The 14,005-nt window shown below is 39.4% G+C and overlaps 1 protein-coding gene across 1 annotated transcript in view; it reads right to left on the bottom strand.

The window, feature by feature from the left end:
• Positions 1-11,446, bottom strand: part of USP18 (ubiquitin specific peptidase 18) — a gene marked incomplete at its 5' end in the record, with an annotated part of 50,901 nt that extends 39,455 nt beyond the window's left edge. Inside the window, 2 exons of the mRNA XM_058744295.1 lie at positions 10,037-10,133; positions 11,212-11,446. Of these exons, the coding sequence (XP_058600278.1) occupies positions 10,037-10,133; positions 11,212-11,446 (332 nt within the window). The remainder of the gene's footprint in view (positions 1-10,036; positions 10,134-11,211) is intronic.
• Positions 11,447-14,005: the final 2,559 nt, after the last annotated feature.

Here is a 14,005-nt window from a genome sequence, read left to right as displayed (position 1 = left end):
CATACTTACATAAGACAAACTAGACTTTAAATTAAAGGCTGTAACAAGAGATGAAGAAGGGCATTATATAATAATTACAGAGTCTATCCATCAGAAAGAACTAACAATTATAAATGTCTATGCGCTGAATATGGGAGCCCCCAAATATATAAAACAATTACTCACAAACATAAGCAACCTTATTGACAAGAATGTGGTAATTGCAGGGGACTTTAATACCCCACTTACAACAATGGATAGATCATCTAGACACAGGGTCAATAAAGAAACAAGACCCTTGAATGATACATTGGATCAGATGGACTTGACAGATATATTTAGAACTCTGTACCCCAAGGCAACAGAATATACTTTCTTCTCGAGTGCACATGGAACATTCTCGAAGATAGATCACATACTGGGTCACAAAACAGCCTTCAAAAGTATACAAGAATTGAGATCATGCATATTTTCGGACCACAATCGTATGAAGCTTGAAATCAACCACAGGAAAAAGTCTGGAAAACCTCCAAAAGCATGGAGGTTAAAGAACACCCAACTAAAGAATGAATGGGTCAACCAGGCAATTAGAGAAGAAATTTAAAATATATGGAAACAAACGAAAATGAAAATACAACAATCCAAATGCTTTGGGATGCGGCGAAGGCAGTCCTGAGAGGAAAATACATTGCAATCCAGGCCTATCTCAAAAAATCCCAAATACAAAATCTAACAGCACACCTAAAGGAAATAGAAGCAGAACAGCAAAGACGCCCCAAAACCCAGCAGAAGAAGAGAAATAAGAAAGATCAGAGCAGAAATAAACAAGATAGAATCTAAAAAACTGTAGAGCAGATCAATGAAACCAAGAGTTGGTTTTTGAAAAAATAAACAAAATTGATAAACCTCTAGCCAGCCTTCTCAAAAGAAAAGGGAGAGGACCCAAATAAATAAAACCATGAATGAAAATAGAATTATTACAACCAATCCCTCATAAATACAAGCAATTATCAGGGAATACTATGAAAAATTATATGCCAACAAACTGGACAAACCTGGAAGAAATGGACAAATTCCTAAACACCCACACACTTCCAAAACTCAAACTGGAGGAAATAGAAAGCTTGAACAGACCCATAACCAGCGAAGAAATTGAATCAGTTATCAAAAATCTCCCAACAAATAAGAGTCCAGGACCAGATGGCTTCCCTGGGGAATTCTACCAGACATTTAAAGCAGAGATAATACCTATCCTTCTCAAGCTGTTCCAAAAAAATGGAAAGGGAAGGAAAACTTCCAGACTCATTCTATGAAGCCAGTATTACTTTGATTCCCAAACCAGACAGAGACCCAGTAAAAAAAGAGAACTACATTGGGGCGCCTGGGTGGCTCGGTCGGTTGAGTGTCCAACTTCGGCTCAGGTCACGATCTCACAGTCTGTGAGTTCGAGCCCCGCGTCGGGCTCTGTGCTGACAGCTCAGAGCCTGGAGCCTGTTTCAGATTCTGTGTCTCCCTCTCTCTCTGACCCTCCCCCGTTCATGCTCTGTCTCTCTCTGTCTCAAAAATAAATAAAAACGTTTAAAAAAAATTTTTTTTTAAAAAAAGAGAACTACAGGCCAATATCCCTGACGAATATGGATGCAAAAATTCTCAATAAGACACTAGCAAATCGAATTCAACAGCATATAAAAAGAATTATTCACCATGATCAAGTGGGATTCATTCCTGGGATGCAGGTAGGGTTCAACATTCACAAATCAATCAACGTGACACATCACATTAATAAAAGAAAAGAAAAGACCCATATGATCCTGTCAATTGATGCAGAAAAAGCATTTGACAAAATTTAGCATCCTTTCTTAATAAAAACCCTCGAGAAAGGCGGGATAGAAGGAACATACTTAAACATCATAAAAGCCATTTATGAAAAGCCCACAGCTAACATCATCCTCAATGGGGAAAAACTGACAGCTTTACCCCTGAGATCAGGAACACGACAGGGATGTCCGCTCTCACCGCTGTTGCTTGACATAGTGTTGGAAGATCTAGCATCAGCAATCAGACAACAAAAGGAAATCAAAGGCATCAAAATTGGCAAAGATGAAGTCAAGCTTTCACTTTTTGCAGATGACATAATATTATACATGGAAAACCCGATAGACTCCACCAAAATTCTGCTAGTACTGATACATGAATTCGGCAAAGTTCCAGGATACAAAATCAATGTACAGAAATCAGTTGCATTCTTATACACTAATAATGAAGCAACAGAAAGACAAATAAAGAAACTGATCCCATTCACAATTGCACCAAGAAGCATAAAATCCCTAGGAATAAATCTAACCAAAGATGTAAAAGATCTGTATGCTGAAAACTATAGAAAGCTTATGAAGGAAATTGAAGAAGATACAAGGAAATGGAAAAACCTTCCACGCTCATGGATTGGAAGAATAAATATTGTTAAAATGTCAATACTACCCAAAGCCATCTACACATTCAATTCAATCCCAATCAAAATTGCACCAGCATTCTTCTCGAAGCTAGAATAAGCAATCCTAAAATTCATATGTAACCACAAAAGGTCCCGAATAGCCAAAGTAATTTTGAAGAAGACCAAAGCAGGAGGCATCACAATCCCAGACTTTAGCCTCTACTACAAAGCTGTAATCATCAAGACAGCATGGTATTGGCACAAAATCAGACACATAGGCCAATGGAATAGAATAGAAACCCCAGAATTAGACCCACAAAAGTATGGCCAACTAATCTTTGACAAAGCAGGAAAGAATATCCAATGGAAAAAAGACAGTCTCTTTAACAAATGGTGCTGGGAGAACTGGACAGCAACATGCAGAAGGATGAAACTAGACCACTTTCTTACACCATTCACAAAAATAAACCCAAAATGGATAAAGGACCTGAATGTGAGACAGGAAACCATCAAAACCCTAGAAGAGAAAGCAGGAAAAGACTTCTCTGACCTCTGCTGCAGCAATTTCTTACTTGACACATCCCCAAAGGCAAGGGAATTAAAAGCAAAAATGAACTATTGGCACCTCATGAAGATAAAAAGCTCCTGCACAGCAAAGGAAACAACCAACAAAACTAAAAGGCAACCAACGGAATGGGAAAAGATATTTGCAAATGACATATGGGACAAAGGCCTAGTATCCAAAATCTATAAAGAACACTCCAAACTCCACACCCAAAAAAAAAAAATAATCCAGTGAAGAAATGGGCAGAAAACATGAATAGACACTTCTCCTAAGAAGACATCCGGATGGCCAACAGGCACATGAAAAGATGCTCAACGTTGCTCATCAGGGAAATACAAATCAAAACCACACTCAGATATCACTTCACGCCAGTCAGAGTGGCCAAAATGAACAAATCAGGAGACTATAGACGCTGGAGAGGATGTGGAGAAACGGGAACCCTCTTGCACTGTTGGTGGGAATGCAAACTGGTGCAGCCACTCTGGAAAACAGTGTGGAGGTTCCTCAAAAAATTAAAAATTGACCTACCCTATGACCCAGCAGTAGCACTGCTAGGAATTTACCCAAGGGATACAGGGGTACTGATGCATAGGGGCACTTGTACCCCAATGTTTATAGCAGCACTCTCAATAATAGCCAAATTGTGGAAAGAGCCTAAATGTCCATCAACTGATGAATGGATAAAGAAATTGTGGTTTGTATACACAATGGAATACTATGTGGCAATGAGAAAGAATGAAATCTGGCCCTTTGTAGCAACGCGGATGGAACTGGAAAGTGTGATGCTAAGTGAAATAAGCCATACAGAGAAAGACAGATACCATATGGTTTCACACTTATGTGGATCCTGAGAAACCTAACAGAAACCCATGGGGAAGGGGAAGGAAAAAAAAAAAGAAGTTAGAGTGGGAGAGAGCCAAAGCTTAAGACACTCTTAAAAACTGAGAACAAACTGAGGGTTGATGGGGGGTGGGAGGGAGGGGAGGGTAGGTGATGGGTATTGAAGAGGGTATCTTTTGGGATGAGTACTGGGTGTTGTATGGAAACCAATTTGACAATAAATTTCATATACTAATAAATAAATAAATAAATAAATAGCACCTAGGGCACACAATGGGGTGATTATTCATTCTTCTCAGAGAGCATCTCCGAGAGGCAGCATTCACAGGGACACTTCTCTGGGAGTAAAAGGACCAGCTTGTGCCATTTCCCTCCCCCACTCCTCAGCAGAAATACAGAACCACCTATGGGGGGGCAGCACAGCACCAACACTAGCTGCCTAACTTGCATACACCATGCCCCACACCCCCAATCTCCAGTAACACAACTCTTTTCAATCATTCTTGCCTCAGTCCCAATGTGGTGGGCCCCTCCTCCAGAAGACCAGCACAAACTTCTGCCCACACCACACCTCTTGACCAGAGAGTCCTGCAGGACCTCAGTTCCAGTGCAGTTGGTGACAGGCCTCACTTCACAAGCAGACCAGAGCATAACTAGCTTAAACTCAACATTCAGGGAATAACATTGCCCATAGCAGGCAAGGAGAGTCTTTTCAGACAACTGGCCTGAAAGACAGAGCAGCTGAAACACAACAGCAGGTGGCATGCAGCATACACTAGAGACACCTCCTGAAGTGGCAGGCCCTGGTCACTACATGACATCTCTTCATTAGGACATTACTTTCAGGAAGAGGAGACACAACTGGCTTTTCTATCACAGAGAAGTAGGCAGAGATTTAGACACAATTGGAAGACAGAGGAATTTATCCCAAATGAAAGAACAAGATAAGGCCACAGCCAGAGACCTAAGTGAAACAGATATAAGTAACATGCCTGAGGGAGAATTTAAAGCAATAATCATAAGGATATTCACTAGGCTTGAGAAAAAAATGACAGACATCAGTGAGACCCTTATTACAGAGATAAAAGAGTTAAAAAAGAATCAATCAGAGATGAAGAGTGCAATAAATGAAATTAGAAACATGTCTGATGCAATGAACAGCAGGCTGCAAGAAACAGAGGAACAATTAATGACCTAGATGACAAAGTAAAGGAAAGCAATGAAACTGAACAAAAGCAAAATTATGCAACATGAGAATAGATATAGAACTCGAAGACTCCATCAAATGTAATACCATTTTATTATAGGAGTCCCAGAAGAAGAGAGAGAAAGGGTGACAGAACATGTATGTGAAAAATAGCTAAAAACTTCCCTAATCTGGGGAAGGAAGCAGACATCCATATCCAGGAGGCACAGAGAACTCCCAACAAAATAAACAAAAGGGGGCCAATACCAAGACATACTGGAATTAAATTTGCAAAATATGATTAAAAAGAAAAACCTTAAAAACAGCAAGACCAAAGAGGTCATTAACTTACAAGGGGAAACTCATGAGATTTTTCAATGTAAACTTGGCAAGCCAGAAGGGAGGGGCATGATATATTCAAAGTGCTGAATGGGAAATATCTGCAGTCAAGAATACTCTATCCAGCAAGGCTACCATTCAGAATATAAGGAGAGATAAAGAGTTTCCCCAACAAACAAAAACTAAAGTAGTTTGTGACCACTAAACCAGCCCTGCAAGAAATATTAAAGACAACTCTTTGAGTAGAAAGAAGAGGCCAAAGTGACAAAGACAAGATCAGAGAAAATCTTCCAGAAACAATGACAAAACAAGTAATAAAATGGCAATAAATAATACCTATCAATAATTACTTTGAATGTAAATGGACTAAATGTCCCAATCAAAAGACCTAAGATATTAGAATAGATTAAAAAACAACAACAACAAGACCAATCTATAAGCTACCTACAAGAGACTCATTTTAGACCTAAAGACACCTACAGATTGAAAGTGAGGGGGTGGAGAAACATTTATCATGCAAATAAATGTCAAAAGAAAGCTGGAGTGGCAATACCTGTATCAGATAAACTGGATTATAAAACAAAGACTGTAACAAAAGGCAAATGGGGGGGGGGGTGGCTGGGTGGCTCAGTAGGTTAAATGTCCAACTCTTGATTTCAGCTCAGGTCATGATCTCATGGTTCATGAGATGGAGCCCTGTGTCAGGCTCTGCACTGACAGCAAGGAGCCTGCTTGGGATTCTCTCTTTTTCTCTCTCTCTGTCTTCCCCCCAGACCAATAACCTGCAAAGAAATTGAATAAATAATCAAAAAACTCCCAAGAAACAAAAATCTAGAATCAGATGGCTTCATAAGTGAATTCTACGAAACATTTAAAGAAGAGTTAATACCTATTCTTCTCAAACAATCCCAGAAAATAGAAAAATAAGGAAAACTTCCAAATTCATTCTATGAGGCCAGCACTACTGTGACACCAAAACACCACTAAAAAAAGCAAACTACAGGCTATTAACCCTGATGAACATGGATACAAATAAAATAAATACTAGCAAACTGAATCCAAACCTCAATAAAATACTAGCAAACGAAATCCAACAATACATTAAAAGAATTATTCACTGTGAGCAAGTGGGATTTATGCTTGGGTGGCAAGGGTGATTCAATATTTACAAATCAATCATTGTGAAAAATAACGCTAATAAAAGAAAGGATAAGAACCATATGATCCTCTCAATAGATGCTGAAAAAGCATTTGACAAAGTACAACATCCATTCATGATAAAAACCCTCAACAAAGTAGGGATAGAGGGAGCATACTTCAACATAATAAAGGTCATATATGAAAACCTCACAGCTAGCATCATCCTCAATGAGGAAAAGCTCTCAGTCAGGAAGAAGGTCAGGAACAACGGGGATGTCCACTGTCACCACTGTTATTCAATGTAGTACTGGAAGTCCTAGCCATAGCAATCAGACAACACAAAGAAATAAAAGGCATCCAAAGTGGCATGGGAGAATTCAAACGTTCACCATTTGCAGATGATATGACACTCTACATAGAAAACCCTGAAGATTCCACACAAAAAAAAAAATGCTAGAACTGATACACGAATTCAGTAAAGTCACAGGATATAAAATCAACATATAGAAATCTTTTGCATTTCTATATGCCAATAATAAAGCAGAAGAAAGAGAAACAGGGGTGCTTGTGTGGTTCAGTTGGTTAAGTGTCTGAATCTTGGTTTCAGCTCAGGTCTTGATCTCATGATTTTGTGAGTTCAAGTTCTACATCAGGCTCTGTGCTGATAGCATGGAGCCTGCTTGGGATTCTCTCTCTCTCTCTCTCTCTCTCTCTCTCTCTCTCTCTCTCCCCCCTTCCCCCACTCACACTGTCTCTGTCTCTCTCAAAATAAATAAATAAACTTAAAAAAAAACTAAAGAGAAATGAAGGACTCAATCTCATTTACAATTGCACCTAGATTCCTAGATACCTAGGAATAAACCTAGGTACCAAAGAGGTGCAAGACCTATACTCTGTACTCTGAAAACTATACAACACTGGCAAAAGAAATTGAAGAGAACACAAAGAAATGGAAAAACATTCCATGTTCGTGGATTGGAAGAACAAATATTGTGAAAATGTCTACACTACCCAATGCAATATACACATTTAATGCAATCTCTATCAAAATACCAACAGCATTTTTCACAGAGCCAGAACAAACAATCCTAAAATTTGTATGTAACCACAAAAAGACTCTGAATATCCAAAGCAACCCTGGAAAACTCTTGGAGTTTTCCCTGGAAAAGAAAAGCAAAGCTGGAGGCATCACAATTCTGGACTTCAACTTATATTACAAAGCTGTAGTGGTCAAGACAATAGGGTAATAGCACAAAAATGGACACATAGATCAGTGGAACAGAGTAGAAAACCCAAAAATAAACCCACAACTATATGGTTAATTAATCTTTGACAAAGCAGGAAAGACTATCCAATGGAAAAAAGACAATCTCTTCAACAAATGCTGTTGGGAAAACTGGACACCAACATGTGGAAGAATGAAACTGGACCACTTTCTTACACCACACACAAAAATAAATTCAAAGTGGTAAAAATGTAAATGTGAGACCTGAAGCCATTAAAATCCTAGGGGATAACACAAGCAGTAATCTCTTTCACATCAGCCATAGCAACTTCATACTATAGGTCTACTTGAGTCAAAGGAAATAAAAGCAAAAATAAACTGTTGGGACTTCATCAAAATAAAAAGCTTCCACACAGTGAAGGAAACAATCAACAAAACTAAAAGGCATTCTATGAAATGGGAAAAGATATTTGCAAATGACATATCTAATAAAGGGTTAGAATCCAAAACCTATAAAGAACTTATAAAATTCAACATCCAAAAAACAAATAATCCAATTTAAAAACGGGCAGAAGACATGAATTGACATTTTTCCAAAGAAGACATCCATATGGCCAACAGACACATGAAAAAATGCTCAATATCACTCATAACCAGGGAAATATAAATCAAAACTATGAGATATCACTTCACACCTATCAGAATGGCTAAAATCAACAACAACAACAACACAACAGGTGTTGGCAAGGATGTGGAGAAAGAGGAGCCCTCCTGCACTATTGGTGGAAATGCAAACTGACACAGTTACTGTGGAAATCAGTGGAGGTTCCTCAAAAGAGGGCCGCCTGGGTGGCTCAGTCAGTTGAGTGTCTGACTTTGGCTCAGGTCATGATCTCACAGTCTGTGGGTTTGAGCCCCACGTCGGGCTCTGTGCTAACAGCTCAGAGCCTGGAACCTGCTTCGGATTCTGTGTCGCCCTCTCTCGCTGCCCCTCCCCCGCTCATGCCCTGTCTCTCTCTCTCTCTCTCTCTCTCTCTCTCTCTCTCTCTCTCTCTCTCTCTCTCTCTCTGTCAAAAATAAACATTAAAAAAAAGTTAAAAAAGAACTTCCAGCTATTGCACTACTAGGTATTTACCCCAAAAGATACAAAAATACTAATTCAAAGGGATATATACACTCCAATATTTATAGCAATATTAACTACAATAGCCAAACTATGGAAACACCCCCCCCGGTGTCTGACTGATGAATGGATAAAGAAGATATGGTATACATACAGGATGGAATATCACTCAGCCATAAAAAATAATTAAATCTTGCCATTTGCAACATGGAGCTACAGAGTATTATGCTACGTGAAAATAAGTCAAAGACAAATACCATATGATTTCACTCATATGTGGTATTTAAGAAACAAAACAAACAATCATAGGGGAAAAAAGAGAGGGGAAACTAAGAAACAGACTCTTAACTACATAGAACAAACTGATGGTTACTAGATGGGAGGTGGGGACAGGGGAATGGGTGAAACAAGTGAGGGGATTAAGGAGTGTATTTGTGATAAGCACAGGGTGTTGTATGGAAGTGTTGAATCACTATATTGTATACCTAAAACTAATATTACACTATATGTTAACTAACTAGAATTTAAACTTTAAAAAAAGAGTCTAGGGACAAGAGAAAACCTTATTAAAAAACTAATTACAGGGGGCCTGGGGTGGCTCAGTCGGTTAAGTGTCCAACTCTTGATTTTGGCTCAGGTCATGATGTCACAGTTTGTGAGTTTGAGCCCTGCATTTGGCTCCACGCTGCTTGGGATTCTCTCTCTCACCCTCTCTCTCTCTGCCCCTACCCTGCTCACGCTCTCTGTCAAAATTAATTAGTAAATAAACATCTTTTAAAATAATGTGTGATAAAGTACATACATATGTAAATATATATACACATATATATACACTTTGTGTGTGTTCATGTTCTGTTTGAGAGGGCTCAATGGAGAGACTCAAGGACCTATTCATTGATTTACTCCTCTGAATTTGGTCTAGTCCCAACACTGTTTTAACCAAATCAGTGGCTGTCAATCCTGGCTGCACTTTACAATCACCTGGGGAGTCTAATGCCTAAGCCCCACCCCAGACCATCTGAAACCAAGTATCTGGTGGTGGGAACAGGCATTTATATTTCTTTTTAAACATCTTAGGTGATTATAGTGTGTATTCTAGAATGTGCAGAACAAGTTCTTTTCTCTGGCAACTTTCAAAAGAAGACTTAAAGTCACTGTGAAAAATTGAGTATTTGAAAATGTAAAATACACATGTTTATCAGCCTTACCTCTTCAATATCCTGGTGAAGCCCACATTCATAATTAATATCTGAATAAGGGAGTTAAGACAGCAGGTCTGTCCAATGTTGTGTAAACCAACCGGGCCTATATAAGAAAGAGGGAAAAAAATACTGAGGACAAGGGCAAGCTACGGGATTTAACAAAAATCAAATGTTCTTCTAAGATCTAAGGACATAAAATCCTGAAGAATACTCTCAGAGGTACAAATATTTCACTAAGGAGCATCCAAACAAATTGGAGAGGAGAGATAAAGCATTGGACTCTGAAAAGCGAAACAGGAGTAAAACTCTTAATAGGAAAAGAGAGCTGTCACAAGAAAGAGTATTACTCAATGTCAAATGAGTAGTACAAGCAATTGTTATAAGAGCAAAGGCAAAGAAAGAAACATTATAGGAAGCATAACTGGAAGCATTATGAGTTCCTCCCACTCAGGTTGTTCCTTACAGAGTCAGAATGGGCACCTATGGAGCTCAGAGATAAGAGTAATTTCTTAGCTAGTCTATTTCAGACTCCACTGGAAAGTCCCCTGCTCAGTCCCTACCATGTGGTTGAAGGAAATCAGAAAAAAAAAAATCTCTGGGGGAGATTCACTAATCTAGGCTGATCTCCAGAGGCTGGAAGCCAAAAGGAACTTAAAAAGATAAGAAAAACAAAAAACAGCACTTTCCTAACAACCTACCAACCTCTCTTATCCCAACCCATCTTGGGCTCAGCAGACTACACAGGTGAGTAATTTAAGAGGGAGGGAATACCACTAATCTCAGCATTCCTGGGGAAAGGGTTTTTGTGTATATGAGATAGGGCATTAAGAAAAAAATCCAGGGACAGCAAGTAATCACAGATTTCAGCTCCTGAATTGGCAGGAGCACCTTGCCTCAAGACAGGCTAGCACATAGGTGTAACAGCAAAGGCAGGAACTAATGCTGACTGCTACTATATGCTAAGCATTAGTTTGAAGCAGTTTCCACAGATTATCTCATTTACCCCTCCCAACAACCTTATGCACTCAGTACTATGATTATTCCTATTTTACAGATGCAGAAATGAAGGCACAAGAAATCAGGAGTCATTAAACACAAAGCTTTACTGCTTCAGGGTACAGTAGATGAGCAAAGCATTTCTATGCAGTGAAAAAGAGAAAAAATATGAGAGATCTAATGACCATGAGGGCAGTCCAAGGCACTGAGGCGCTCCCTTAGCTCTTCCTTCTTCCTCTTCATATTGTTTTCTTCCTTCTTCTCAACGAGTTCTGCTGAGAAATGCTGAGACTCAGCCAGGATGCACTGGCAAATTTCCTCAGGAACCCCAACACCTGACCCTTTACTGATCACTCCAAAATTCCCAGGCCATGAGCTGTCTGGCCTGTCTTCAGGACTGCACACTTCCAGGAAGAGCTCTTATGAGTCAGCTTTGGTGGGAGCTCTGTGAAAACACACCATAGGTAGGTAAGAGAAGAGGGAAAGCATATTCATGTGATCAGTTCTGATTCCAAACAGCCAAGTCTTAGAGGGAAAGAAACGTTTGGCTTATAAAGTTCTAGGGCTAGCAATGACAGCTAGGCTAGACACTCCTTGCCTTTGTCCCCCACATTTCCATTTTTTCTTCTTCAGACCAGACTGCCATATACTCTTTCCCCCAGGTTCTCTATTCTGGAAAAGAGCACAACGTTCACCAAGGGGGTCCAGACCAGAAACCTAGGTCTCTCCTTGCTCCTCACCACCAGACCAAACAATCATTGAGGACTGTCAATTCTACCACCTGAAGGCTGCTCATAAGGACTCTCCTTGCTATACATACCCTTGACTTCCTGGGAAGCCTGTCCTGGCTCCTCCAACAGGCCTACATGCTGTCTAGGTGTCCATGCACTTTGTACTCAGAGCTATTCAAATAATTGGTTCATTATGTTCTATTGTGGGGAATAGCTATCTCTCCACTTGTACTCTACAGTGGTGTACCACTCAGACTCCTCCTACAGGAGAGACACCATTTCTCAGGCTGAGGGGAGCACTGGTTGACAGCTCCCCAATGAGTCCCTGTCCATTAATTTACTGAAAGAAGAAATTTATCCCTATCCAATGACTGGACAATAGGGAGTATATATAAAAGCCTTACCACCTTGCCTCATGGTGAAATAGCTCTGAAGAGTCATCTAGCCCCAGAGCTCCCCTTAAGATCAACTGAGTTCTCTGTTGCAACTATTTGGCAGCTCAACTCCTCCCTCACCTTTCCCAGGTGTTGTTCCCAATGATACTCCCCAGTAAACCTCCCACATGCACATCTCAGAGTTTCAGCATCTGACCTGAGACCCTAAACTGTGAGCATCTGGAAGTCAGGGAGTGTGTACTTTTAACTGATTCCCTTTCACTTTGCACAGAACACAGTGGGCATTCAATAAATAACCACTGAACAAATGAATGAATTAACAAATGGGGACTTGCAGGGAACAAAAGAAATGTTTTCAAATAGCTAAAAGGCTATCATGTGGAAGAGACATAATTAGATTTAATTAGATTTCTTGTCTTTGGGGCATGGGGGTGGAAGAGATCAAAATACCTAATGTGTGAAAACTACAAAGAAATAGACTTCACTTCAAAATAAATAAGAACTTTCTCACAGCCAGCAAGCCAACTCCAGAAGCAGTAATTTGTTCCTCATATAGATATTTAAGCAGAGGCTGGGCTAGCCCTTGAAAGAAATAGAGTGTAGAAAGGAATTGAACAGTAGGTGGAGGGTGAGATCTCTTGTTTCCTTCCAAATATGAAGCCTTTGATTCTTTCTAAATATTCACATTAATTCACATTAATTCACATTAATTCACATTAATTTGACTGTGTCCCACTGAATTATGTGTTCTGGAGAATTAACATGGCAGATGGAATAAGAAATCACTGCTGTTTCTGGAGAAAAGAAAAACCCTTATACATACACAAATACCCACTAAGGAATATATATATTATAATTTTAATACTGTTATTTTTCAAATAATGCTAACTTATGACAAATATTTATAAAATGCAGAAACGTAAAACAAAGAAAATATAAATCACTCATAATCCCAGGACTTAGGGATAACCACTACCTGGTAGGTATCAATTTTTTTCCCATATATTTTTGATATGGTTGATATTTTACATTTTTCTCATTTCACATAACAATAATTTTCCCAAGCTCTTTATAAATACTTTTATCAAAGCTTATTTATTTATTTATTTATTTATTTATTTATTTATTTTTGAGAGAGAGAGAGAGAGAGAGAGAGCATTGGAGGGGCAGAGAGAGACAGAGGGACAGAATCCTAAGCAGGCTCTGCACTGTCAGCACAGAGCTCGATGTGGAGCTTGAACTCACGAACCATGAGATCATCACCTGAGCTGAAATCAAGAGTTGAATGTTTAACCAACTGAGCCACCCACGCACCCCTCTTTATAAATACTTTTTGATGACTAATATAGCAATAAAACATTGCTAAGTATTCTGGTTGTTTTTTGTTTCAATTTTTTACAACTATAACAAATACTACACTGAACATTTTAAGGCAAAAACCTCTTCTCTACCTTTTCGATGTTTCTCATGCAAACTAAAGGTCCAGGGACACAATAAAACTCAGCTATAAATGAGATTACATTAACCACAGAACCTAAATTCCCCCTAGTCTTTTACTTTCTCCTGACAACACAGACGTCAGCCACCTATAAATGTTCCCCAAGCATATTTTGGAATCTCAAGAAGAGTCTCTCATATGTTTTAGAATAAGATGACAACCACTGTACCCTGCCTCTATCCACCCCAGAGTATCCACCAAGTATCTGCAGGACACTGCTGGATGAAACTATCAAGGTTTCCTCCTATCTCCAAGTTGGGGTAAGTGAGGCATGGCCAGCTCCTCCCACTGCCTTGTGCCCTTCGATTTCATCAAGTTCCTTCTGCAAGGATTTCAACTTCTGCCTGCAGCTGCT

Source organism: Neofelis nebulosa, chromosome 8, assembly GCF_028018385.1.
Source record: "Neofelis nebulosa isolate mNeoNeb1 chromosome 8, mNeoNeb1.pri, whole genome shotgun sequence".
In the NCBI taxonomy this organism is placed as follows: Eukaryota; Metazoa; Chordata; class Mammalia; order Carnivora; family Felidae; genus Neofelis; species Neofelis nebulosa.
This window is presented reverse-complemented; position numbering and strand designations above follow the sequence as displayed.